Source organism: Primulina huaijiensis, chromosome 11, assembly GCF_012295235.1.
Source record: "Primulina huaijiensis isolate GDHJ02 chromosome 11, ASM1229523v2, whole genome shotgun sequence".
NCBI classification, from domain to species: Eukaryota; Viridiplantae; Streptophyta; class Magnoliopsida; order Lamiales; family Gesneriaceae; genus Primulina; species Primulina huaijiensis.
In genome coordinates, this window is record NC_133316.1 from 23,176,847 (window position 1) to 23,200,523 (window position 23,677).

At 36.2% G+C, this 23,677-nt stretch overlaps 6 protein-coding genes across 7 annotated transcripts; 3 read left to right on the forward strand and 3 right to left on the reverse strand.

The window, feature by feature from the left end:
- The first annotated feature begins 1,368 nt into the window (after positions 1 to 1,368).
- Positions 1,369 to 5,285, forward strand: LOC140987145 (phosphatidate cytidylyltransferase 1-like). The gene is made up of 13 exons (XM_073455549.1): positions 1,369 to 1,529; positions 1,764 to 1,897; positions 2,124 to 2,204; positions 2,517 to 2,767; positions 2,853 to 3,004; positions 3,174 to 3,315; positions 3,477 to 3,633; positions 3,767 to 3,814; positions 3,890 to 3,976; positions 4,177 to 4,293; positions 4,369 to 4,425; positions 4,546 to 4,629; positions 4,736 to 5,285. Exons 1-13 carry the CDS (start codon positions 1,481 to 1,483, stop codon positions 4,805 to 4,807), a joined length of 1,431 nt encoding a protein of 476 aa, XP_073311650.1. The 5' UTR covers positions 1,369 to 1,480; the 3' UTR covers positions 4,808 to 5,285.
- Positions 5,061 to 10,558, reverse strand: LOC140987144 (trigger factor-like protein TIG, Chloroplastic). 2 transcript variants are annotated; one of them, XM_073455548.1, is made up of 13 exons: positions 10,331 to 10,558; positions 9,240 to 9,323; positions 8,970 to 9,098; positions 8,499 to 8,587; positions 7,964 to 8,147; positions 7,404 to 7,494; positions 6,902 to 7,056; positions 6,311 to 6,403; positions 6,121 to 6,213; positions 5,874 to 5,954; positions 5,649 to 5,798; positions 5,344 to 5,439; positions 5,061 to 5,270 (listed from the first exon to the last, which is right to left on the reverse strand). In XM_073455548.1, exons 1-13 carry the CDS (start codon positions 10,412 to 10,414, stop codon positions 5,193 to 5,195), a joined length of 1,407 nt encoding a protein of 468 aa, XP_073311649.1. In that variant the 5' UTR covers positions 10,415 to 10,558; the 3' UTR covers positions 5,061 to 5,192. The 2 variants fall into 2 exon arrangements, with proteins under 2 accessions (XP_073311649.1, XP_073311648.1); XM_073455547.1 differs by lacking the exon at positions 10,331 to 10,558 and adding an exon at positions 9,720 to 10,097.
- LOC140987146 (uncharacterized) lies at positions 10,449 to 12,702 on the forward strand. Its single transcript, XM_073455550.1, has 3 exons — positions 10,449 to 10,682; positions 10,773 to 10,913; positions 11,254 to 12,702. Exons 1-3 carry the CDS (start codon positions 10,449 to 10,451, stop codon positions 11,335 to 11,337), a joined length of 459 nt encoding a protein of 152 aa, XP_073311651.1. The 3' UTR covers positions 11,338 to 12,702.
- A 1,939-nt stretch (positions 12,703 to 14,641) lies between these two features.
- LOC140987153 (GDSL esterase/lipase At4g26790-like) lies at positions 14,642 to 16,385 on the forward strand. Its single transcript, XM_073455558.1, has 3 exons — positions 14,642 to 15,100; positions 15,271 to 15,760; positions 16,033 to 16,385. The coding sequence occupies exons 1-3, from the start codon at positions 14,651 to 14,653 to the stop codon at positions 16,224 to 16,226; spliced, it is 1,134 nt and encodes a 377-aa protein (XP_073311659.1). The 5' UTR covers positions 14,642 to 14,650; the 3' UTR covers positions 16,227 to 16,385.
- Positions 16,386 to 16,657: 272 nt separating this feature from the next.
- LOC140987154 (upstream activation factor subunit UAF30-like) lies at positions 16,658 to 17,770 on the reverse strand. The gene is made up of 3 exons (XM_073455560.1): positions 17,638 to 17,770; positions 17,350 to 17,540; positions 16,658 to 17,073 (listed from the first exon to the last, which is right to left on the reverse strand). The coding sequence occupies exons 2-3, from the start codon at positions 17,527 to 17,529 to the stop codon at positions 16,945 to 16,947; spliced, it is 309 nt and encodes a 102-aa protein (XP_073311661.1). The 5' UTR covers positions 17,530 to 17,540; positions 17,638 to 17,770; the 3' UTR covers positions 16,658 to 16,944.
- Positions 17,771 to 18,120: 350 nt separating this feature from the next.
- Positions 18,121 to 22,038, reverse strand: LOC140988443 (EH domain-containing protein 1-like). The gene is made up of 16 exons (XM_073457455.1): positions 21,614 to 22,038; positions 21,444 to 21,523; positions 21,266 to 21,334; positions 21,137 to 21,194; positions 20,980 to 21,035; positions 20,868 to 20,898; positions 20,727 to 20,788; positions 20,327 to 20,440; positions 20,106 to 20,208; positions 19,965 to 20,014; positions 19,647 to 19,775; positions 19,314 to 19,565; positions 19,115 to 19,194; positions 18,844 to 18,970; positions 18,537 to 18,680; positions 18,121 to 18,464 (listed from the first exon to the last, which is right to left on the reverse strand). Exons 1-16 carry the CDS (start codon positions 21,696 to 21,698, stop codon positions 18,279 to 18,281), a joined length of 1,626 nt encoding a protein of 541 aa, XP_073313556.1. The 5' UTR covers positions 21,699 to 22,038; the 3' UTR covers positions 18,121 to 18,278.
- Positions 22,039 to 23,677: the final 1,639 nt, after the last annotated feature.

A 23,677-nucleotide genomic window follows, 5' to 3' on the forward strand; every position in this document is an offset into this window, starting at 1 on the left:
TTTTCTTTTGCGGATGCAAAATATATATGAAAAATCGAAACATTTAGGTAATATTTGGTACATCGTATAAAATGATGTGTGTGTGTGTATATATATTCATGTCAAACAATATTTCAATGTATCAGACTTTAATAAGTCATTTCAATATTTTTATTTTATTATATTATATAAAATATTAGATATTTTATTTGGAAAAGTCGACGTAACTACATATGTAGCTTTTACATGTTCCACCTTTAAATAATTGTGGACTGTACTGTCAATTCAAAAATCAACAAAAAAAATCAGACAATAATTAAAATATGTTTTTGAAAATGATTACTTAATATTGTTGTTTTTTGTCGACAAACTTATCATCTCGAAGCCTCACTTTCCAACATTATCTTGTTCCCCGACTTTCTTATGTTATCTGTCACGCCCCGAGCTCGGGCTCGCGGCTGCGTGACTGCACAATGGACCCCTATAGCAACTACTTCGTATTCNTGTGTGTGTGTGTGTGTGTGTGTGTGTGTGTGTGTGTGTATGTGTATATATATATCATTAGACAGGCACATGTTTTATTATTGTTTTTAAGTACACTTTGATGTATGAAATTTTAATTTACTTCATTGGTTAAATTACTTCAAATATGGGAAAAAAATGAAGTGATGATCTGTAAAATAAACGATGACTAGTTTTTACCGAAACGTATAGTACAAGATATTATTGAACACAAAAACCCCCACTCAGTTTCATGCGTCAATTTTGTTATGAAAAATATTATTTTTTATGTCAAAAGTATTACTTTTTATTGTAAATATGAGCATTGTTGACCCGTATTATGAATAAAGATGTGTGAGACCGTCTCACAGAAACTTTACTCATTTTAAAAAGTAAAACGAGTCTAATAAAAAATAATTGTTTTAGGTGATTCTCAATTAACTAGAAGAAGGATTTGATTTGAGATTTGAATGAAATTCGAACGTCGCCAATACTGGATATATTCGAAATACTTTATAATACTGTAAAATTGAAAGGAAAAGCAAGAGATATGATTTGAAAAATAATTTGAATATGAACCACATCACAATATTTGATGTATTTTAGGTTGTGTTTGTATTGATGAATTTCAAATCCACGAATTTCAAATGTATTTTTTTATTGCTTAGAAAATTAATAACACAATTAAATTAAATCCACTTCTTATATGTTTATATAATTATTTATATTAATTAAGATGAATTTTACGTACAAAATAAACCATGCAAATCATATTGTTGGATTTTAAAAAAATAGAAAAAAAAAAAAGAATCCAAGTGTCGCATTATTATCATCCTGAAGCATTCACGCTTTTTCCGCCAACTTCTTGATCTGGAAATCAAACTCATTTCTCCATTTCGAGTTCTGAAACATATCGATCGATGATCACAAAATATCGACCTCAAATTGCATCTATTTTTGTGCATTACTCTTTTTTCTCTCAGTTTTCGCTGGTTCTCGTATGAGATTCACTGTGGTGCAAACTGCAAACATTCATCTGCGATCGAGAGGTACATTTTTCCTCATATCCAGAATAAAAAAATTGTTTCCTGAATGTGATTTTTGTTGGTTGGTGGAATTAGATCACAAATCGATGTGTGAGTGATCATAAATTAACAAAATTCTTCCCATGTTTCTCGTTGATCACAACTCATTTGTCATTCCTGTCTCCTTAATTATCCCGTAATTGCTGTTTTTTGGGGGTTATTGGCATATATATATTTGATATATCAGTCTCAATAAAGGTGGATCAGATTGTGGAGAATACCAAAAGCTCCAATTCCTGATGAAATTAGTTTTGACGTCACAGAATAGAGTAACGTTTAACTCACTGGCAGGGGAGTTCAGGTTGTCGAATAAAATTCCTGTCAAAGCTGAGGTGATATTCCACGACTCATTATTTTACAAAACTGACACTATGCACTATGTGATTTTGTATTACAGGGCTTCTGAGCTGGTTTGAATTACTTTTTCTTGTTTATCATCATCATCATCACCGTCAGCATCATCAGATTGAAGCTAGAATTTATTTTTACTGCACAATTTATAATCTTTGATTCCAATTCTTGATGTTCCCTTTTCTCCCTTTTCATAAATTACAAAAGATGCAGAAGGAACATGGCCAGACCTCACCATCAACGCTGACCAACAGAGTTCGTCAACGTAGACGTTCACAATCACAAGAGGTGACAAGCAAGTATGCAATGTCCATTCTTGAATTGGGTTGAAATGGTTCTGAATGAAGGGAAATACTTCTTCACACGATATTATTAACTCATTGATGATTACAATTTCTTGCATATATCATTTATAGTCATCGCATGCAAGTTTAATGGAATGATGAGATCTTAATGACAGATTGCTTTATTATGATCACTAGCATATTTTCATGAGATAATAACCATGCATGTGATGCAAGAAAGTTGGCAGAGCTGGACGAAGGCCTTCCAATTTAAAGTGGTTTTACACCTAAGAAAATGTAATTCTCTTATGGGCAGGCTTTTTCCGACATAAGCAAATTAAATGGAAGCCACTTGCTTGATGATAAAACCAAGTATAGAGCCATGTGGATTCGAACGTATTCATCGTTATGGATGCTTGGGGGAGTCATACTCATCCTTTATTTGGGCCATCTGTACATTTGTGCAATGGTAGTTATCGTCCAAATATTCATGGCAGCAGAACCTTTTCATTTACGTAGAAGAGTTCATGAAGATAAGCGGCTTCCAGGATTTTGGCTCGTCAATTGGTAAGAAGGCCCACACAACTCGCACAGCATTTTTCACGATAAACACTTTCTGTTTTCTCAGATGTAAATGATCTGTACTGTGCAGTTATTTTTTCTTTACGGCAATGCTTTATGTTTATGGACGAATTCTCAGTCAACAACTTGTTAATACTGTAACTCCAGATAAATTCTTCCACAGACTTGTGAATGGCCTAGTCAAGTATCAGATGGTCATTTGTTATTTTCTTTACATTGCAGGTCCGTATAATTTGGAGCTTTTCAATAAGATCAGTTGCATTCACTAGCTTCGTGTTCCACTATGGAGCATTCGTTTTTAAGAATATAATCAATTGGTTTATGTTGTTATGTCTCCTTACTCAAATTCTATTATCTATGAGAATTGGACATTCACCCAAATCAGTTACAGGAATGACGTGGTTCATTCTTACTCTGAAAAAGAAGATGTACAAGTATCAGTTTGGTCGGTATGCATGGACACACATGATTCTTATAGTGGTTTTTATTCAGTCCTCATTCACTGTCGCAGATATTTTTGAAGGAATATTCTGGTAAGTAAATATCAAGTTGGTTTTCGTGCTACAATTTACGGGGGTTTTCTGTTGAAACTTCAACCGTTAGAGGTTCCCCTATCCTTTTGACAACAGAAATGCATGCCATATTATTTCCTCACTTCAAATTTTTTTTTTGCTATTCTTATGAAATCACACAGGTTTATTCTTCCTGCGTCCCTCATAGCAATCAATGATGTAGCTGCATATTTCTTTGGCTTCTTCTTTGGTAGAACACCATTAATCAAACTATCCCCTAAAAAGACATGGGAGGGATTTATTGGAGCATCTATCGCTACCATAATTTCTGCATTTCTTGTAAACACTTTAATCCAATTTGACTTGTCAGATCGAACTTTCTGGTTACATCTTGTATAAATTTCTGATAGTATGCCTACTGTTAATATGAGTAAAAAGTGTGTGTTTTAGAAATTTAACGTGTTCCTCACAGCTTGCAAATATTTTGGGACGTTTTCTGTGGATGACATGTCCAAGAAAGGTAACTTTTGTTACGGGAAAGATTATAACAAACCAAAACATAACATGAAATTCTGTTTCTCGATAATAACTGCAGGATCTATCGACTGGTTGGCTTGATTGTGATCCCGGACAGCTTTTCAAGTCAGAGTATTATTCGTTTCCTCTTTGGTTACCTCAATGGGTGAGATAACAGAACTTTTGAAGTCACAGTGTCAAGGTCAAAATCTTTAACATATTTAGCAATACAGAAATGATACATGAAATGCGGTGAAAACAAAATTCTGCACGCATGTGAACACTATCGTGTTTTGAAATCATGGTAAGCATTCTTAAAATTGATTTTGTGTTTTGGTTATAATGAATCTACAATTCCCATGGAAGGGAAAATCGGTCATGCCAGTGCAGTGGCATGCTTTATGCTTAGGTTTGTTTGCATCAATTATAGCACCCTTTGGAGGGTTTTTTGCTAGTGGTTTGAAGAGAACGTTCAAGATCAAGGTGGGTATTATTTCAATATCTGAATTAGGGATTGCATCTGTAACGATCACTCTCCCTGAAAACCGATTTTTCCAGGATTTTGGAGACAGTATTCCAGGGCATGGCGGTTTTACTGATCGAATGGATTGCCAGGTATGTTGATCGAACATCCCAAGTCCTTGTTATGGTATTCGTGTGGTTGTTTCTACCAAAAATTTATACCTATTTGTTTGTCCTGTACTAAATGCTAACAAGCATTCTGCATGTTAGCAGATGGTGATGGCTATATTTGCTTACATTTATTTCCAATCCTTCATTGTCACTCAGGTTGATTCAGTAGACTTGATATTGGATCAGGTCAGTAATTATCATTCGAACTAATTTAAAGGGATTCAATAAATTCATTGTCACTAATTAATTTTACATCACAAAAACATAGTATTTCAAATCACTCCTTTTGCAGATAACAAGAAACCTCAGCTTCGAGGAGCAGGAAAGGCTCTATTATATGCTTGGTCAACTATTCAAAGAATAGCTATCTGGGAAGTCTTGAAGTTATGGAAGCTATGCCTCCTTTGACCTGATCTCCCGCACGCAATTCTTTTTGTGTTAAAAAATGCGAGTTTCTTTTATAGAAGAATATGATAAAATCTTACATACAGATGGATGGTTAAAACTCAACACTATAAAAAGCAGCTTCTGTGTATTAAACTACAGTTTTGAATTGTGAGACCATAGCTCTTTAAGCTAAACACAAATATTGCTGTTAGTTTATCGTTTGTCGTGTGTGGCGTTGAACTCTTCATGGGATTCCAGTAGATCAACATGGTCATGTTCACAAATTTGGGAATCATTTCTCTGGGCAGATTTAGCAAACACAGATCCGACGTTTAATAAGTGTGCTGCATGGCAAAATGTTGTTACTTGGTTATGTACTGGATTTCGGCTCGTTCTCTCAGCCATTCTAGCACTTTGGCTCCCTCAAGAACCTCTTGTACCTAAGCAAGATAAAACATGAGATCACGCTAAAGAAAATGTTGATTCATGTTATAAAGATTCAACTTTTATCACCTGGGCTTTAACACGCTCCTCATCATATTCTTGGTTATGCTGTTTGAATTCAGCAATCGAATTCTCAATTTCCTTCACCAGATCGTCGGTTAATATCTGCATCAAATTCAAAATTATATAGCTTAAGCATTGACTACACTAGTATTTAAAGAACTAATATTTTGCTTCAGAACTTAAGTTGATGCTTGACCATAAAAAAGTAGGAAAATGCAATTGGGAGGAACAGAGGACCTTCCTTAGACTGCACATGAGCAAATTGGGTTTTCGAAATAATGTTATGATTTAAACAGGCTATAAAAATCTACCTGCAGATTTTCACGCTTGAATATGTCGCCAACTGCTAGATTCTGCTTTATAATACTTGTTATATTTTCTCTATTGTTTTCAAGAAAGTTCTTCACTGCCTTTGGACTTGATAAAGATGCCAACTGTTGTTCATCAAGTTTTCTATTTGCCTAACCAAGAAACCGAACATGAGTATCGATTCTCCGAAGAGAGGAAAATCCCACTCAGGAAGGGCAAACCTTCACCTGAATTTGTAAGAGTTGAGCTCCATATAGTTGTCTTCCTTGTTCTTCAAACAATGATGGAGGAATTTCTACTTCAACCATCTAAAAAATTTAAGAGAGGCGCATCAATATTAAGTTGAAATAAACAAAAGAAGGTTTGGCGTGCAAGAAAGAAGAGGGTTTTGATGCCAATCCAACATGCACAAGGAAATAAATACATCAAAACGACTCCGAACATAGAAAATTTTCAGACGTTAATGGGCAATACTTTGTGTAACTGGTCCAGAATAGCATTATCAGTTGCTTGTTCCTTAGCTGTTTGCTCCAATTCAAGAAAATTTTGCAACAAAATTCTCTTCACCTGCAGAAAAATCTCCAGTAAGATTGTTGAGATGGAGGTTAACGAATCAAGTAAAATCCATTTTTTTATCATACTAATTTCAGGCACAACTACTTGCCTCCTCAATGGTTGTGCATCCGTTCAGAATCTTGTCAGCAAGAGAGTCGTTAAGTTCAGGTAAATCTCTGTAAAACAGTTCCTTGCATTCTACCTTAAACAGAATGAGGCATCAAGGTCATACTAATTTATCAAGAACAGTTTATTTACCACAACAAACACGAAAGTCTCAACTAGATATAGAATTACAGATGTCTAAAACTACAAATCGGGGGTATGTTAAGTAGAAGCAAGAGTAAATATACATATTAACTTAGCAATGCAGAAACAATTATTGAAAGTAACTCAAGTCAAGAATTAGATGCCAAGATACTCCCAAATTCAATACAAAGTAACAGAATCTCAAAATTGGTATATAGAAGTGGACTACGTGCGAAGATACTCAGGCTCAGAGCAGTCATTACCAAAATAAAAATAATCACAACAATTAGCTTTTCTTTTGTGAAAAGCTACAAAATACATTACAAAATAGATAAAAATAAAAATGACTCATAATGCTTTCATAGACATGTCGGCGCATTATACAAATCTTGCTTCAGAGCACAATAAAAAAATCTTAAAATGGTCTCTATTAGAATAAAAAGGAACAAACCGTGAATTGAGCACGAACTCCGCGAAGATCTTCCTGCTTCCAAGAATCAGGAAATACATATGGAAATGACTTTGTTTCACCGCGTTTCATCCCAGTAATTGCGATTAAAAAATTTGGAAGAACTCTATCTCCATCTTCTGTATCAAACTGAAATGCTGAAAAGACAAGCAAATATTCTCAAACACACATCTGGCATACCAATAAACTCAAAACTTACAAATATAGAACTTTGTTTCTACTTTTCCGTTTATGCATGATCTACAAGGTTAAAATTAAATTACATGGCACAAATCATAATTTTTAGTAGACACTTCAGGTTGATGTTATCAACAAATCCGCTTTCTTTCCTGTTCATATCCTTCCACTGCTTCTGTTGCACACAAACTGAAATAATCTTAAAATATAAAAGAAACTGTACACCACAGCTAATAATTGATGTACACATCATTTGAGTAAGAAGACAGAACGAACAAACGAAGTCGCACAAGTATTTGAAGCAAACCTTTACTCTCTGCAGATGGTATAGTTTTAGGAGTTGACTCATCTTGCTTAATTGTAGTGGCTGATATATCAAGAATTGCAACATCACCTAGCTGCAAAGGTTTTAAGCTCGCTTCATTTTTTCTACTAGCTTGCAAATTTAAGGGAAATTGCTAGAAAAAATTTAGTCATTGGCTCATTGCATTGAAGTTCCTTGTGATTCATATATAAACGTTCTCAAAAGAAAAATGAAACCAAAAAATAAAAACCACTATCATGATAATACAAACTTTCAAAGACAAGCCATGTCGAAAGTTCAGTTGCCTAAATGTCAGCAAAAGAATTTTGGAAAATGATAAAATAAGAATCATAGTATATACTGTATAGACACTAGTAAAGAGCCATTCATAGAATTACCTCTGCTGTTCAGTGACAATAGCGAAATTAGAAAAAAGAAAAAACATAAGGTCAGAAGCTTTTCTAAAAGACCTAAGACCTCGTAACTCAAGTCTTGAATTTCCACATAGGTACATCAAGAACCCCGATTTCCTAATATCAGGAAATGATGCAAGTTTCATTTACCTCCAGTCCTCTGTCAGTCACGATTCTTAGTGCACCGAGGGCCTTGAGACGTCGACTGAATTCTTGCTCAGCGGCAGTTGCAGCCTCTATTTCCTTGTCAATGTCAACAACAATCTTTAGATTCTTGTATCCATATTCAGGAATCCATTTGAGTTCAGGCGCCACTTCGACAATAACATCATATCTATGCTCCACGTTTTGGAGAATGAAAATTAGCATTAGCACATGAATCGATTCCATATAGGCACAAGCATCATAAATATGAAATGAAATCCAGAAGCATCTTGATTCAAAAAAAAAAAAACCCCAGAAGTACCCTATAACCGATCCATAAGTGAGTCAAAGGGTTGTTTTTATTTGTCTGGTGGACCTTGCGTGCAATTTTCCTACATGGTTCCCTTCTAAAAATGGTTAATATACTTTCTGTAGCCAAATACTTGATGAAACTTCCTTATCAACAAGTATAATTCGCGGTAAACATACAGCAGCAGCAGTCTGCTCAAATAATTATAATAACAAGAAATGATGGACAGACCTCAGAGATTTCAGAGAAGAATAAGTTTTCTCCATTTCTGGAAATTTAGTTGAAATGCGAATTGAATCTTCAAGAGCTCTCCCACTCACCTATGAAGTAACATGAATCAATTGCAATTCAAGCAATTAAAATATCAGCTTCAGCAAGGATATCTTTACCATGTTATCAAAATTCAAGATGAATGTTTCCTCAAAAAACAGTCAAGATGAAGACGCCTCAATTTAGCACAAAGATAACACTGGTTTTTTGCTGTCAGAAATAAATCTGCATTTAATCTATTTATTTCTTTGCTGTACCGAAGAAACATGGCTGCTCTATCTGCAGTCTTGACAAAACTATGCAATAAAGCGTATATGAGACTGGCATAAAAATTCACGAGATATCCCAGTTTAACATAAATAAATCCACAAAAAAATCGATCAACAGTGGAGGAGACACGGAATAAACACCAGATTACTGAAAAAAGCGCACCGAAGACATTGCATGTGGAAGTGTTCTCTCTAAGATAGATTCAACTACAGCCTTCTTAACAATTTCCTTTCCAACATAACCAATAAGGATATCCTCTGGAACATTCTTCCCGGGGCGAAACCCTGGGACCTGTAAAGTGATGATGCAGAGGTTAGAACAAACACACCCCATTATACATTTCAGATGGAATCACTAATTGGCATTTAAGTGGAAACTAAAGAATGAAGACCAGACATTAATAGTAATTAAACATTGACAACTAATAAGTACCTTGGACCGTTTCATTAACTCTTTGAGAACTCTTCTATAACAATCGTCGCATACTGCAGCAGGAACCTCCACACTCAACCTTACCTGCATAAAAGAATCCATATAAGTCTTACGAACTAAAATCTGACTACTCAGAGTAAAGAAGGGCACCGGTGAACCCTCGTGAACTCAGAAAAACAGATATAGAAAAATGCAAAACTCCATTTCAAAGAAAAATGTGATCTTGCGGTTAAAATACCTAGAAAAATGTCTATTTAATTACCGGAAAACAATTAGAAATATGCAATAACCATAAAAAAAATTGAAAAACGCAACACTCGACAATTTCAAAGAACAATGTGATCTTGGTGTCAAAATGCCAAGAAAAAAATGTCTAATCAATTGCTGGGCAACAATAATAAATTGGAAAGGACCATCAATTGAAAAGGGATACGAACTTAACCACTCAAAAATCAATAATAAAAAAGAAATAACACTGACTCTAGAATTCGGTTCCGGTGTCTCAGTAACTTGAATATCAGTGGGAAGCTTATCACCAACGGAACTATCGACAGGAGCTGGGGCTGCTGATGCTACGAAGCGGGTAATTACTTTTTCACAGGGCAAATACTTGGGATGAACGAAACGGCGGGGCGATGTTGTGAATGAGGACTGCTGAATTCCCTTGAAGGGCTTAAGATAATGAGCAATGGGAAGTGAACCAGTACAAGGAAAAAAGAAGGCTGCAGCGGGTTTCCATTGAAAGAATTTCTGGGCTGTTACAGTGGTAGAGCTGCAGAACTCCATTGTTGGAGTGGCCAATTTTCTTGGAGCGCACAAAGATAGATTGTAACTGGTTTTTACGAACGGGGAAGATAAGATATTTTTTATGAGCTTAAATGACGTTGACGTAACCAATTGTTTTTTCGTTCTCTGTTCTCAAAAGTTGACAAGGACATATATTAAATTAAAGAACTTCATTATTTTAATTTGTTAATCGAAGATTAGCGAGAATAAGTAGATGGGTATGAGGTTAAAGACAAATTAACCGTACGAAACGGTGGAATCTCAAAAGCAACAACCTTAAAGTAAGGTGTCATGAAAGTAGTTACCTTTTCTGCCACCACACCATCTGCTTCTGCTTTAAACATGTTCCTACTTCTTCCACCAGTTCTTAGATAAAGGACCCACCTCATTATTTTGATTGGAACTCCAAATCCGAGAGAAGAAATGGAAGGAGTGGGTTCGAGACAGAGCCGGGCGTCGTCGAGGTACGGTTCCAGCCCTGCAGCGCCGGTGTTCAGCGGTCCTGTGAGAAAGTGGAAGAAGCAGTGGGTCAGCTCTCGTCCCACTAACACCAGTGGGAACAACCGTAACGACGGGCCTCCGCTCCTCCTCTGCCGCTGGACCCCACTGTCCACCGGAGCTGATGAACCCCGGAAACGCCGCTTCCGATACACTCCGGTACGTGGGTTTTTTTCCATGCGCCCTTTCTTTTTTTCATTTTGGAGTTTGGTTGGAGTTAGGTAAAGGTTTTTATCCTTGGCGCTGCAGGTCGTTCCCATTGAGAAGGGAGACACAGAAAGCGTTGAAAAGTTGAGGAATGAAGACAAATTAATGGAAAGGAATCAAACGAAAGGCTTCAGGAATGGTAGTGATGCTAGCAACGGAGATATCTCTACTGAGGAAACTCAGGTTTTTCGCTTTTCTACTTTTACTTTTTCCATTTGTTTTGTTTTGTTTTGTTTTGTTTTGTGTTTCCTGTGTATGTGTTCGCTTTTCTACTCTAGTTTTTGCATTTGTTTTGTCGTGTTTCCTTTGTGCTTGTGTGTTTTCTTCTACATTGATGAAGTTCAGGTACAGTCAACATTCTTCACTTCAATGCCCCCAAAAATTCTCTCAGACAAGATCGAAGTCAAGTTGCAGAGCATTATTTCTAAGCTATGGATTCCTGCTTCTGTAAAAAAAAAATTAAAGAAGAAGAAATAACTTGTAATCTCTCCACTTGATACTCTGGAAATCAATTAATTTGCAGGAACTTAGTGAAGATCAGTCTGACTCAAATAAAATTGCGGTCGACGGCTTGTTCTCCAAAGAGAAAAAGAAGCGTGATCGTTAGCCAAGGGTTGTTATTATAAATCCTCGCCAAAATTCTATCAGGCGCAGATTATTTTTCTTGAATGCCTGTTTGGCTATTTGCTTAGATGCTGTACCGCTCACTAAATATTCACCAAATTTTACATAGCTTTTGCTGTGTTTCAATAAGCGTTTCGACTATTAGATGCACAAGGCGCATCCAGTCTCGACAGTTTGAAAGGGTTCAAGTCCACAATAGTGCAAGTTCATCAGACCGCTTATCTTGGATATCTCATCACTACATCAGGATAAATCAAATAGACATCTCAATTCTGCCTCTGCGTGTTCAAAATTTCGACTAACATGAAGTGTGTAATTCACAAGTAATAACCACCAAATCTCAATACGTCCTGGTCGCGAGCACAATTTATGAGACATAATCGCGAGTTGTGCGCTGGTATGTCTCACGTCTGGGATCCTGTTTCAGCTTCCTCATTGTTAATCGCCACAGTACTGGCCTTATAACTCTGTCATGCAGGATGTATCCTGCCTGTGGTGGGAACAAAACGAAACTTTCAATGAACCATGCAGAGACATGTCTAAAGTTTCAAAACAAAAATTTGAAAGAAATCCAGGCTCCAGCCCCGTTATCCCGAAAACAAATATGTGAAATACAAGGCAATGCATCTGGTAATAAATACCTTTAGAAGGATCGCCATACCGTTGAGCCTCACCTTAGGAAGCTAAAGCTCTTCCCCACAATACCTCTAACAATACGAATACACACTCCCACCACCACAGTCAAATACCTCAAATAAATTTAATCAATCAAACTAGCTCCATTATGATAAATTACCTCAATTCAAAATCCATAGTAATTAGTAACAGAGAAATGAACGGCGATTAGAAAGCGCATAATTCAAACCAATGGCTAGATAAAAGATGGAACGGCCACTCAATCCTAAATTTTTACAGCAAGCTAGAGAAATAAGCATATCATAATTGACTGATATTAACAGAAAATTATGCTTCAGGTAAAAAAAAAATCCTCAAACGGGCTCCCTCCAACAACTTGACGATATGAAAATGTTTAAAGTCAGGCTAGCAAAAATGAAAACTATAAACACCGTAGCAGAACACTAAAAACTTGCAAAGATACCAACTTTTCAACACAACCAGCAAAAGGCCTAAACCCTAGCAAAACCCAAAATCCCCTTTATCAAGAACAAATGAAAAAGGGAAATCAAAAGAGTACCTGACCCTTGGGGTAAATTAACTGATTAGAGAAAGTGGAGACGTATTTCCGGTCACCGCGGCAGACGTGGAGCGGCGAGTTGCGGCACCGGGACAACGCGATCCTCGAAAATGGATTGCTATCCTGGTCGCCGACATAGCCGATTAGCTGTGGGGCGGCAATGTTAACATCGCAGCGGGGAATAAAGAGGAGATTGCTGGCTGGCAGCACAACAGCAAAAGGATGCAATTATTAAATGAGTTAATTATCCCCAAAAATATAGCAAAAACGCTAGAAGATCTCCATTAAATTTATGGGTAGCGAGCTATTCGCGGCTCAATAAAATATTGGTTCAAAATCGTTCTTTAAGTTTATCAAATCGTGCTCGAGTTTAAAGGTGATCAGCTTGTCGCGAGCTCATTTATGTTGAGGTTGGTCTAACTAGTTTGTTGGAATTGAGTGTACAATAACTTGTATTCTCTCGTATTGAAATTTGAACTATTAGAAGTGATTGAAATACCATAAAATGATATTAAATTATTATATATTAGTTGATTTTTTGGCTAATTATGTTCGACGAACTCAAAAATAAATTTGGTTAACGAGATCGATAAATTATCTTATTTAACGAACTATTTGTCTGGTCGAGCTCGAGCCAGACTCGTAAAACATGATAAATGATTTGTTAACGAGTCAATCTCAAGTTATTTAATGATAAATGATTTATTTAACGAGTCGAGTTCAAGCTCGAACTTGTACTATTCAGCTCCTTTATATCTCTTTTAAAGGCATGTAGAGGCAGTGGTATACTGGTCTCTGAAAGTACTGAAAATTCGAGTTTTTCTATAAGTTTTAGAACCATCCAAAATTTCTAATTTTGACCACGTATTAAAAATAAAATTAAATAAAATGTTACTAAATTAATAATTAAAAGAGTTTAAAAAACACAAAACTTGAATAGGCCTAATTTTTTCGAAATTTCATTTAATATTTGAAAAGATCAAAATATTGTTTACAAATTTTAATTATATCTTAAATATATTATCCCGAATTTTGATTTTTAAAATAAAAAAATATGTCCAGAAATACTTAATCGCATAGTATTTAGAATCTCAAATATATCTAAATAAATTTTTTTAAAAATAAATATTTTTCAGTGTCTAAACTATAAACTACTAAAAGAATTATAAATTATTTAAAATAAGTGGAGTCCGACACTTATTTTTTTCAGTGTGATCGTATAATTTTTTTGGATGAAAATTTCTCAATAATTTATTTTAAACTGAATTTAAAATTTATTTTGGACAAAAAATTCTTTTAACAAAATAAAAGGCGTTAAACTTTTTTTTATAAATAGAAACACTATACAAGTTTTTCGGATATGGTCAACTGGAACATAAGTGGTATTGTGGGCCTAAAATGATGGACTTTATTTTGATATATGGGCTCGGAATCCAGGTCCATTTGTATAAACGGGCCCAATATATAAAATGAAAACAAAACGACTATCTTTGCACCCCTACACTGAAAAACTATATAATAATTATTATTATCTTTTATTATTTCCAAGGATAGGGACCCTCTCTAGTCTCTACAGTGCAGTATTGATATGGATTGAAATGAAATAATGATTAGCACTTTCTTGTTTAAATGATTTCATAATAATAAATAAGTCTGCGTCCATAAAAATAAAAATAGGCATTAAAATTTCAAAATTATTTTGAACTGAAATCTCTGGATTCAAAAGTTGGTTGAGAATTGAAAGAGGTTCAATATGCATCACATAAATAAAGTTGCAAACTATTATCACGATGAGTTGTTGGCCAACTAAGAAGCGTATCACAGGTGAAGAATATGATGAATAAGTTTTGTAAAACCTTTCTTGCACGCATCCACATTTATACAATTACCACAAGAATTGAACATACACAGCTAGTGAGTTTACAGTTTTACAAATATTTATTTACGAAATGTGTCAATTTTATTCATATTTACGATAAAAATGAGAAACGGTATTTTTTTGTAATTCCTCCACGACTTAAAAGTGAGAATCTTGCTAGAACAGTTAAAAAGGAAGGCAGTAAATTTTTCATCATTGACAATAAATATCCTATCCTCGTAAATGCAACCAACAACTAACCATTATTATTTAATAAAAATTGGTTTTATAACCAAAAAAGGCAAAAGCATTTCCAATCACGAAGGCAACGACATGGAAATGGCTTCATTTTTTTTAGTCCTCCTGTTTCTGCAGCAAATCCCTGAACTTGATGCTAAAGTTTCATCAATTATCGTGTTTGGAGATTCTACGGTTGATTCTGGAAACAATAATTACATTCCCACAGTTCTGAAGAGTAACTTCAAGCCTTATGGTCGGGATTTCGATGGAGGCAAAGCCACTGGTCGGTTTTCCAATGGTAGGATTCCACCAGATTTTATAGCAGAGGCTTTTGGGATAAAGAAAACCATACCAGCTTACTTGGATCCAGCGTACAATATCAAGGATTTCGTTACAGGTGTCTGCTTTGCTTCCGCTGGAACTGGTTATGATAATCTCACATCTAATGTTCTTGTAAGTACCATGTGCATATAAACACGAGTTAGATGCTTCTCCATCTATTTACAAGGAAGAACTTATCATAACTTTGAACGTCAAATGATGCTTGCATGCAATCACGCACACACACTCAGACATATATAACTGATGCTTTAATTTAACCTGAATAACAACTCAAATTGCAGCAAGTAATTCCTTTATGGAAGGAACTAGATTACTACAAACAGTACCAGCAGCGGCTACGAGACTATCTGGGTAAAGTTAAGGCAGACGAGGTCACAAGTGAAGCTCTGTACATTATCAGCATAGGAACAAATGATTTCTTAGAGAACTATTATTTACTTCCGCATAGACCATCAAAGTACTCTGTTGAAGAGTACCAGAAATTTTTGGCAGGTATAGCTTCTATTTTCATCACTCAGATTTACCAGCTTGGAGCACGGAAGATATCCATAACTGGGCTGCCTCCAATGGGTTGTTTACCTCTGGAAAGAACCACAAATTTAGCATCCGGGGGAGGTTGTATAGAAAAATACAATAACGTGTCCCTAGATTTCAATAAGAAGTTGCAAGTATTGATTGAAACACTGAACAAGGAGCTTTCTGGACTTCAACTGGTGCTCACAGATCCATACGCGATTCTTTATGATATGATTCGAAACCCCCATTCTTTTGGTAAGTCGTACCTAATTATTTCAGCTCAATCAAATCGCAATATAGATGCATGTTTTTGTCATGATAATTCATGGTATGATAGGTAGATAAGGGGTGGCAACAGAAAAGCTAAACTCAGTACACAATGGAACATATTTCTTGGTTTAGCATGTGGTATCAAGCCTTTTTTTACGAGTAGTTAACTACTATTACCAAAACTACGTTCCATCTACCCATAAAAGTTGTTTCCCCATCAAGTAGGTGTGACCTGAAGTTCCGACTTACTGATGCAGGTTTTGAAAAAGTAGCGGTTGCATGTTGTGGAACTGGAATGATTGAGATGAGCTATTTGTGTAATGAACACAATCCCTACACATGTTCAGATGCAAACAAATATGTGTTTTGGGATTCATTCCACCCCACTGAGAAAACAAACGCCATAATAGCAGAGTATGCTGTCCGAACATCTCTCGCTGCATTTTATTAGTAAGTCAACAGAGAAAACAAATGTCATAGGCAGATGCCTTTCGAATATCTCTGACAAACAAGTGTTTTGTTAGCAAGTTTTTCTCTTACAGTACATTTGTGGTCACAATAAGGCCTTTAATTCATTTACAAATGTATGCAATGATACTACATTCTTTGATGTCTGCTCTCTCAATGTATAAATCCCCCAACATTTCTCTGCTTGAGATTTAGCTTGGGGTAGTTAAACCCATCCCAAGGAAGTGAGGAAGTGGTGGGTCTTTCCTTGCTTGTAGAATGAATCATTAATCCATGAGTTTTGATCTCATTTGATAATAAGATTTCAATTTGTTGCATACAAGGGCATGCTAATACGAAGATTGGTAACACTAAAAAATCTCAACTACTTCTGTTTAATTTCAGAGGTTAGTCGAAACAAAAAGAAAAGAACGATGCAGAGAATTAATCAATAATCAATTGCCACAAGTCCATTTCTCATGGGCTGACATCAATTTAAGCCTGTATATACTTGTACAACATCACTTTAGAAAATTAAAACAGCCACCAGGAGCAAACATAACAAAAATAACAATGGCCAGAAGATGAACTACTATGACGATTGCTTCAGCACTCCATGCAGGAACTTTCCTTATAACTTTCATCATTCAAAAAAATGGCCTTGACAAGGAGTTCATTTGGAGGTAAATGCACACTTAAAAACTTTAATGAACTTGCAAAAATCACTTGGGCTGCTTTGGGAAATGCAACCTGATCAACATGGGAAGTTCAGTAAGTTCGACCTTAGGCTTGCCCAACAGAATGTTCTTCAGCTTGTGATCACAATTCACAATGTTTTTATTGCTCGGATCCTGGAAAAGGGAAAGGCATGCGAGCTTGATTAGGTGCTGAGGGGAGGGCCAAAACAACTCAAATAGAAGTCTTGCAGAGTGCATGAAGACTTATAGAGTCCAGAATAAGAGTTACAACCAGATGTAAGGATGAGGAAGCTCCATTTGTCGCAAGAAGGCAAAGAATTCAAGAAATTAAAGTTGATAAAACCAAAAGTAGTAACAAAGGGACACAATTCAGGAGCCATCATGATCACCAGCTGCATCAGAAAAACAAAAACACACTCGCGACTTAACCTGAAGATTGTTCAGCTTGATATACGACCACACATGCCTAAAGCAGTTTAATTGAGAACTCTGAGACTGACCCATGAATTCTCTCAGTGTCGAAGGCAGATTTACAAGGTCAATCAAATCCGCAACCATCTTAGGGTTGTCTGTAACAGCCTTCTTCATCCCCCGTGGCAACATTTTCATCCGCCCACAACCTGCAGTGACAACACGCCAATAAAATTTTCCCTAGTAAATATCTGCTGCTGTATATCAATCAGAATTCACATCAATTCGAAACAAAAAACAGTTAACCTTCAATCCGAAGAAAAAGGCGCCGATTCGTATAAATCCAAGGTGGATTTGGGCGTGGCAAAAGTGTCAGAAACGGAGCCCCGTTAGTGTATGAAGACGTTTGAACCGGGTCTCTTCGTTGCTGGACTTGATTACAGGGCCCAATAAAAATCAAACGACCAACTCTAAAAGGTCTTTTCCTAAGGCCCATAATAGCCCCTAAATACTGCATTCACCATCTCTTATATTATTATTTTCCTTTTAAATTCAGAGATTACTGAAATTTCTTATGAAAAATTTTAAACAATTGCCTCCCTTGTTCGAAGCACAATGACTTGCAAAAAAGAAAAGAAAAACTCTGATATTGTTTTTCCATACTTTTTCGTTTTGTAATGTAAATTGGGTTATTATAAAAATTTAAATACGAACGAACAAATATAATTTCTTCTGTTTTATTCCAATATCANAAAAAAAAAAAAAAAAAAAAAAAAAAAACTCACTATAGAATCATAAATTATATAATATCTAATTCAAGAACACCAAACAGATATAACGGAACATATATAACCCGAAATTAAATCACATATTACTCAAGAAGAACATCAGTATCTTCTTAATAATACAAGTTCCCTTTGTGCTTCCATCAAAGAACATTTTCATCTTTAATCATAAGGATTGCTAAAATTCTTCAGAAGGTTGGGAACGTCATATCCAAGCATGTCATCAACAGATTGTATCATTTTAGGCTTCAACTTCTCAAACTTATCTATGTTGTAGGAGCTCAAAATCTCCCTAAATTCTTCCACATTTGGAAAATCCCCGGGTGGTAGATGGTGTTCCTTCTGAATCTGAAATTTCGAGTAAAAACGATAAGCTTCCATTCGTGCAGCACATTTAGGTAGAGGGGATAGTGAACGAACCTTTGCGAATTCGTCAGCCAGATTGTCAATGAGTTTCTGTTGTGTCTTGGCTTTGCCCATCATTGCAGGCATTTCTTTCTTCAAATGACCGATGATATACGCGTGTATCTTCGCAGCCCTGGCACGTTTAACGAATTCGTTTATCTGCACAATGTTTGAAAAAGAACATCAGAAAATCATCTACCAGCCTTGTACAACCAACATGCATAAAAAAGTCTCTAATATTGAAAAAAAATCCATGTTTCCCCCTAGTATCGGTATTTTCTTGATCCACCCCGGGCTCGAGCTAAAATGATATCATACTCACACGACGAGCACAAGCTTTCTTTGGTATGTCTTTCAGATCAGAAAGAAGGTCATCCTGTTCCCTCTCGAAAAGGGCTTTACCGACGGGACCAGCAGTAGCTTCATTTATAGGCTTGTCATTGAAAGAACTGAAAAGAGATGTTATCCATCAGTTTGTCCCTAAAAGCCGAGTTGGCTCGACATACAAATAATGGAGACCTCTTAGATTTCAAATTCACAATTCATCCCGATCAGAACTTATTTGCACAATAAACATGGAAGAAGAGAACTACCCTATGTAAACACGCATAACTTCAGGAGTATTGAGAACTTTCCCGAGCGACCACATCAATGCTCCGTATACTCGCATAAGCTGCAAGAAAAGAAGAAGCAGTGGACTCAGGTTATAGGAGGGTATATAATTTTCCTTGCTACAGGTTAATAACATAAGGAACAAATTAAAGTCTTGAAAATTTCGTTACTGATTCATACTTGCTGTGTATCAACTTGGTCAGCCTTGTTCAAAACCACTCGTATTTTATCATCATGACCGCGTAAAGATCCAATGACTCGTTTGAACTCATCGCTTATATCAAGTTTGTGGGGGTCGAATAGAAGCAGGATGAGATCACACTTTGCAGCAAACCAAGATGTTACGCCGGTGAAATCGTAACTTCTCTGTGTTCGTTGCTTTTCTCCTGATAAAACTCCGGGAGTGTCCACGAATGTTATGTGCTCCAGCAGCTGTTAATTACCATCAAAACTATAAAAGTTAAACAGAAAAAAAGGCATCAAGAAAATCTCAAAGAAAATTATGTAACTCACAGGATGTGGCATCTGTGAGCATTCGAATTTTGACAAAAATGCAGTTCCAAAATTTGTCAAGCCATTGAATGGCATATCTGCTTGAACAGCAACTGTGTTCCCTGGAACACTTCTCTCATCAGGTCCATTCTGGATGTTAAAACATCAATAACTGATGTACCGAAACAATCGTGGAAACGACAGAAGATCCAATACAACTAGAACTAATATTCATTCAATGATAGGAGGTACGAACCAAATAACATATATCTTGAGATTTAAACGCAGCAGCTCAAATATCATGTCACAGTGGAGGGAGGAAAAACGACAAAAACATACCATGACAACCACAAATCTATCTGTTGTGGGCTCTGGTCCAATGTGGGATCCTGAGATATAAAGTTATTTAGTTGCAAATAACTTCAGAAAACAAAAGGAAAATGAAGATTGATGAATGCTCCAAAGAAGGTTGTCAAATACCTGGATAACTACTCTGAAGCAAATGCTTGATGAACGTTGTTTTCCCTGTGGAGTACTGACCCAGAAGCATCACCATTGGTTTAGCATCAAAGTCGCTGTTTGTCTTCCAACCGACAACAAATATAAGAGAGGTTTAGGTCATTTAGAAGTAACATCTAATCACTAGCTCGATCGAATTCCCCATTTTTCAAAACGCATTGAACTGGACGATTAAATCTTACCAGCAAGGGAGAAACAAAGTCATTAAACCGATATGTTACTTCCAGGGGCTTCACCTTCTTTTCATACAGTTTCTTCAAGCCATCAATAATGGAAGTTACAGAGTTTGAAGATACCTAAAACCATAACTGAGCAACGTAAGCACATTCTTGCAGAACGTTACAGATTGAAGACATGAGAATTCATATATACATCCAATATTTTAAAAGACGATGTAAGATTGATGGAAAAGCAATACACAAATTGCGGTAAAGGGAGCAGTTCAAATTCATGGATACTTGGGACTTATGCTACACTTGATGAGAAAACATAACATGGGAAAATTTTGATAGAAATGTTTAGAGAGTAATTAATCATTAAACAAACAGAAGTTTTTAAAGCATCTATGACGCTTCAAGTCACCTTCTTCGAAGATTTTGATGAAAGCCAATTAGCTGATGCAGAAGACTGCACCTTTGGAGCACCTGAATCATTAAAAACACAGTATATATAAATAGCCCTACTACCAATATTGTCATGGAAACGTATTTTCCAGAATCTCACCATTTTGTTTTGCAAGTTTACGCTTCATTTTCTGCATGTACAACCAAAAGAGCTCCGCTTTAAAATTACTTTATCATGCCAAATCTACAGAAGAAGGATGCCACATACTTACATCAAGGCATACATTCAGACCTTCCATGGCAGGAGGATGCAAGTTTTCAAAGTCAACTGCATGTGATTAGCACGTTTGGTATCTTATAAAAACCAACAAAAATGTAATAGACTGACTTAACTCGAAGAACAAAAGAATCTGATTCTCGAGTACTTACCTTCAACATTTAGAATCTCACTGGTGAGAGTACGTCCAGCTTGTGCCAAAGAGATCAACTGCAGATCAATCAAACTATTACAAAAGGCCGATATCCCACCATTGATCGAAGTAGGGAAAAGATCAGAACCTGCATGGCCGTGACGAACTCTTTCAACCCAAGAAAGCCTTGCCTTTTTGTATCTGCAATTGCCCAGACCTTATGGAAAGAAATATAATAAAATGACAAACAAAAACGTACTTTTCAAAGAAACATTCAAAACGAGAAATCGAACAAAGAAAGAGGGACATGAGAACAAAAGAATCACCAGCTTGAGATCTTCACGAGATAAATTGGACATGGAAAAGAATTTGGTGGCATCGCCTCCCGTTAGACGCCCATCTCCATCTGATCACAATATGAAATCAGTGCTTCATCAAAAAACTAAATCATCCGATTAGAATTCAATCCCCACGCACAAAAAACTACAGTGGGTACCTGAATCAGCGAAAGAAAACCAATCTTGATATATCTTCTGGTGCTCCTTGGAACACCGAGTTATCGGGGCGAAATCAATCTCCATTTTCTGCGTTTTTCGGATTTAGAATTGGGTTTTAAAACGTTCGAAAATGAGCTGTTTCGCCTTGAAGATTCTCTTTCAAATTTATTTTATATATACTAGTAGTTCGCTATCAGATTCTTTGATTCCAGGACAAAACAAATTTTGCCCAATTTGTTCTAAAAGTAACAGCGCAGCAAATTTGCTAACGCTTACCGCAATTTTCTTAACCTCTAAAATTCCCTCCAATTTTCACCATTCAAATATATACATTCTTTTGTTACCGTTTCAAAAGCGAATTTTAAGTGGAACCATCAGTTCCTCAACGATGGCTTGGAAAAGAAAGATTAATAGCAACCACACATTCATAATGCAGAAAAATTGGGAGTCTTCGTGTCTCGTGAAGCTCTGTGCGAATAATTTATCATTTTCTCATAATTTAAGATCCCGTTGAATTTCCCTTTTTTTTTTAAAAAAAATGATCCCATTGAATTGTTTGCGGTTTTGATGGACAATAACTTTTCATTATTGAAGCCACTGAAAAATTCTTTGGTGTTCGTCTTGCAGTTTACTTATTGAAGGATGATGCATATATTTTTATTTCCACATTATTTCGCAAAAACTCCATAATAATGAGTTTGGATGCACATTGTTGTTATGGATGTTTTATTGTTCATTATTTGTTGGGATTTTGTATTTGGTTACGTTGTAGTGATATTCTGGATAATATGTATGTCATGTTAGTCACCTCTTGGTTCCTGCGGGTCAAATTGATGCATGTGAGCCACCTCTTGTTTCTTTATGGTCAAAATGCTGCATGACGGGGTCCCGTTCCATTGTGGATGTTGTCTGTTCTGTCTGTCATGCGAGCCACCTCTTGGTTTCTGCGGGTCAAAGTATTGCATGTGGGGAAGCATGTGAGCCACCTCTTGTTTCCCTATGGTCAAAGTGCTGAAAGATAGAAATTATTATCTGGGTTCTGTCATTCTGTTATTATCTTATTCTGTCATCCTATTTACATGTGTATTTATTATTTATTTTTGTGAAAACTTTTGTCGTTATCCTTGAGATCGAATTAGTGGGTAGATACAGGAGTGTACTGAATAATTTTGTTTTCAAGTAATAATCTAAATGAGGAAGATAAATATGTAGAATATATAGAAGAGATCGCTGAGGATGATGATGACATAGATGATGTTCCGTAGAGTTTGTAGACTTGAATTCTTTCATTTGAGTTCTTTTAGAATTCGTGGATTATTTCCTTTCAAATATTTTGGCTAATCCTTTGGAAGACTAATTTTTTACTCATTAATCTGATTGAGAGATTGACTCATTGTTTTCTTTTAATAAATGAATTATGATTTTTTTATAAATTTTAGGCCTTGTGTTGATTATATGGGTTATCGGAACTTTAAATAAGGTTTGACCTGTACAAATATTGGGTGTGTTTGGGTGTGCGAAATCAGGGCCTTACATTTTGGTATCAGAGCCGACATCTCCTAGTACGGTGTGGTTCGGAGACGAACCAAGTGGAAGCTGGTGGGTATGAGAGGCCCGGGACCGAAGAGGGCGGGAGGTGATCGCCGGTGCCATGAGGTTGCACGGACAATGAGCGGCTCCTGGCAGGCTTCTAGACGAAGAGAACATGAATGAACCGATCTTACACTGGAAGGAGAGTGATTCCAAAACAGTTTAGGTATGAGACTGTGCAGTTGAGGAGGGCTTATCAAGAAGGTACATCTTCTTTTCGGTAGCTCATCACATAAGAACTTCAAGATTAAGTGTGCTTGACTTGGGAAAATTTTGGGATGGGTAACCCCTTGGGAAGTTTCCTAGGTTGCATGTGACTGAGGATATAAACACACTGAAAAGACTTGTCTTGGTACAATGAAGACAGTCGTCGAATCTAATGTGTTACACAAAATCTATTGGTCCCAAAGAATACCGAGAACTAGATTGAACTATTATGCCCCAAAATTAGACATGTTCTAAAAAATAAAAAT

Coding starts and splice junctions, on each gene's coding strand:
- LOC140987145 (XM_073455549.1), top strand. CDS start 1,481: ATGAGATTCACTGTGGTGCAAACTGCAAACATTCATCTGCGATCGAGA. Junction 3,316..3,476: donor ATTTTTGAAGGAATATTCTG/GTAAGTAAATAT, acceptor GAAATCACACAG/GTTTATTCTTCCTGCGTCCC. Junction 4,294..4,368: donor AGAGAACGTTCAAGATCAAG/GTGGGTATTATT, acceptor CGATTTTTCCAG/GATTTTGGAGACAGTATTCC.
- LOC140987144 (XM_073455547.1), bottom strand. CDS start 10,025: ATGGAGTTCTGCAGCTCTACCACTGTAACAGCCCAGAAATTCTTTCAA. Junction 7,057..7,403: donor ACCATCTGCAGAGAGTAAAG/GTTTGCTTCAAA, acceptor TTGTCTTTTCAG/CATTTCAGTTTGATACAGAA. Junction 5,440..5,648: donor TCAAGCGTGAAAATCTGCAG/GTAGATTTTTAT, acceptor AATTTGATGCAG/ATATTAACCGACGATCTGGT.
- LOC140987146 (XM_073455550.1), top strand. CDS start 10,449: ATGGAAGGAGTGGGTTCGAGACAGAGCCGGGCGTCGTCGAGGTACGGT. Junction 10,683..10,772: donor GCCGCTTCCGATACACTCCG/GTACGTGGGTTT, acceptor TTGGCGCTGCAG/GTCGTTCCCATTGAGAAGGG. Junction 10,914..11,253: donor TCTCTACTGAGGAAACTCAG/GTTTTTCGCTTT, acceptor ATTAATTTGCAG/GAACTTAGTGAAGATCAGTC.
- LOC140987153 (XM_073455558.1), top strand. CDS start 14,651: ATGCAACCAACAACTAACCATTATTATTTAATAAAAATTGGTTTTATA. Junction 15,101..15,270: donor ATCTCACATCTAATGTTCTT/GTAAGTACCATG, acceptor CTCAAATTGCAG/CAAGTAATTCCTTTATGGAA. Junction 15,761..16,032: donor TCGAAACCCCCATTCTTTTG/GTAAGTCGTACC, acceptor TTACTGATGCAG/GTTTTGAAAAAGTAGCGGTT.
- LOC140987154 (XM_073455560.1), bottom strand. CDS start 17,529: ATGAAAATGTTGCCACGGGGGATGAAGAAGGCTGTTACAGACAACCCT. Junction 17,074..17,349: donor TCAAGCTGAACAATCTTCAG/GTTAAGTCGCGA, acceptor TCCCTTTTCCAG/GATCCGAGCAATAAAAACAT.
- LOC140988443 (XM_073457455.1), bottom strand. CDS start 21,698: ATGGAGATTGATTTCGCCCCGATAACTCGGTGTTCCAAGGAGCACCAG. Junction 21,524..21,613: donor GTTTTCTTTCGCTGATTCAG/GTACCCACTGTA, acceptor TATTGTGATCAG/ATGGAGATGGGCGTCTAACG. Junction 20,441..20,726: donor CATCAAAATCTTCGAAGAAG/GTGACTTGAAGC, acceptor TTATGGTTTTAG/GTATCTTCAAACTCTGTAAC.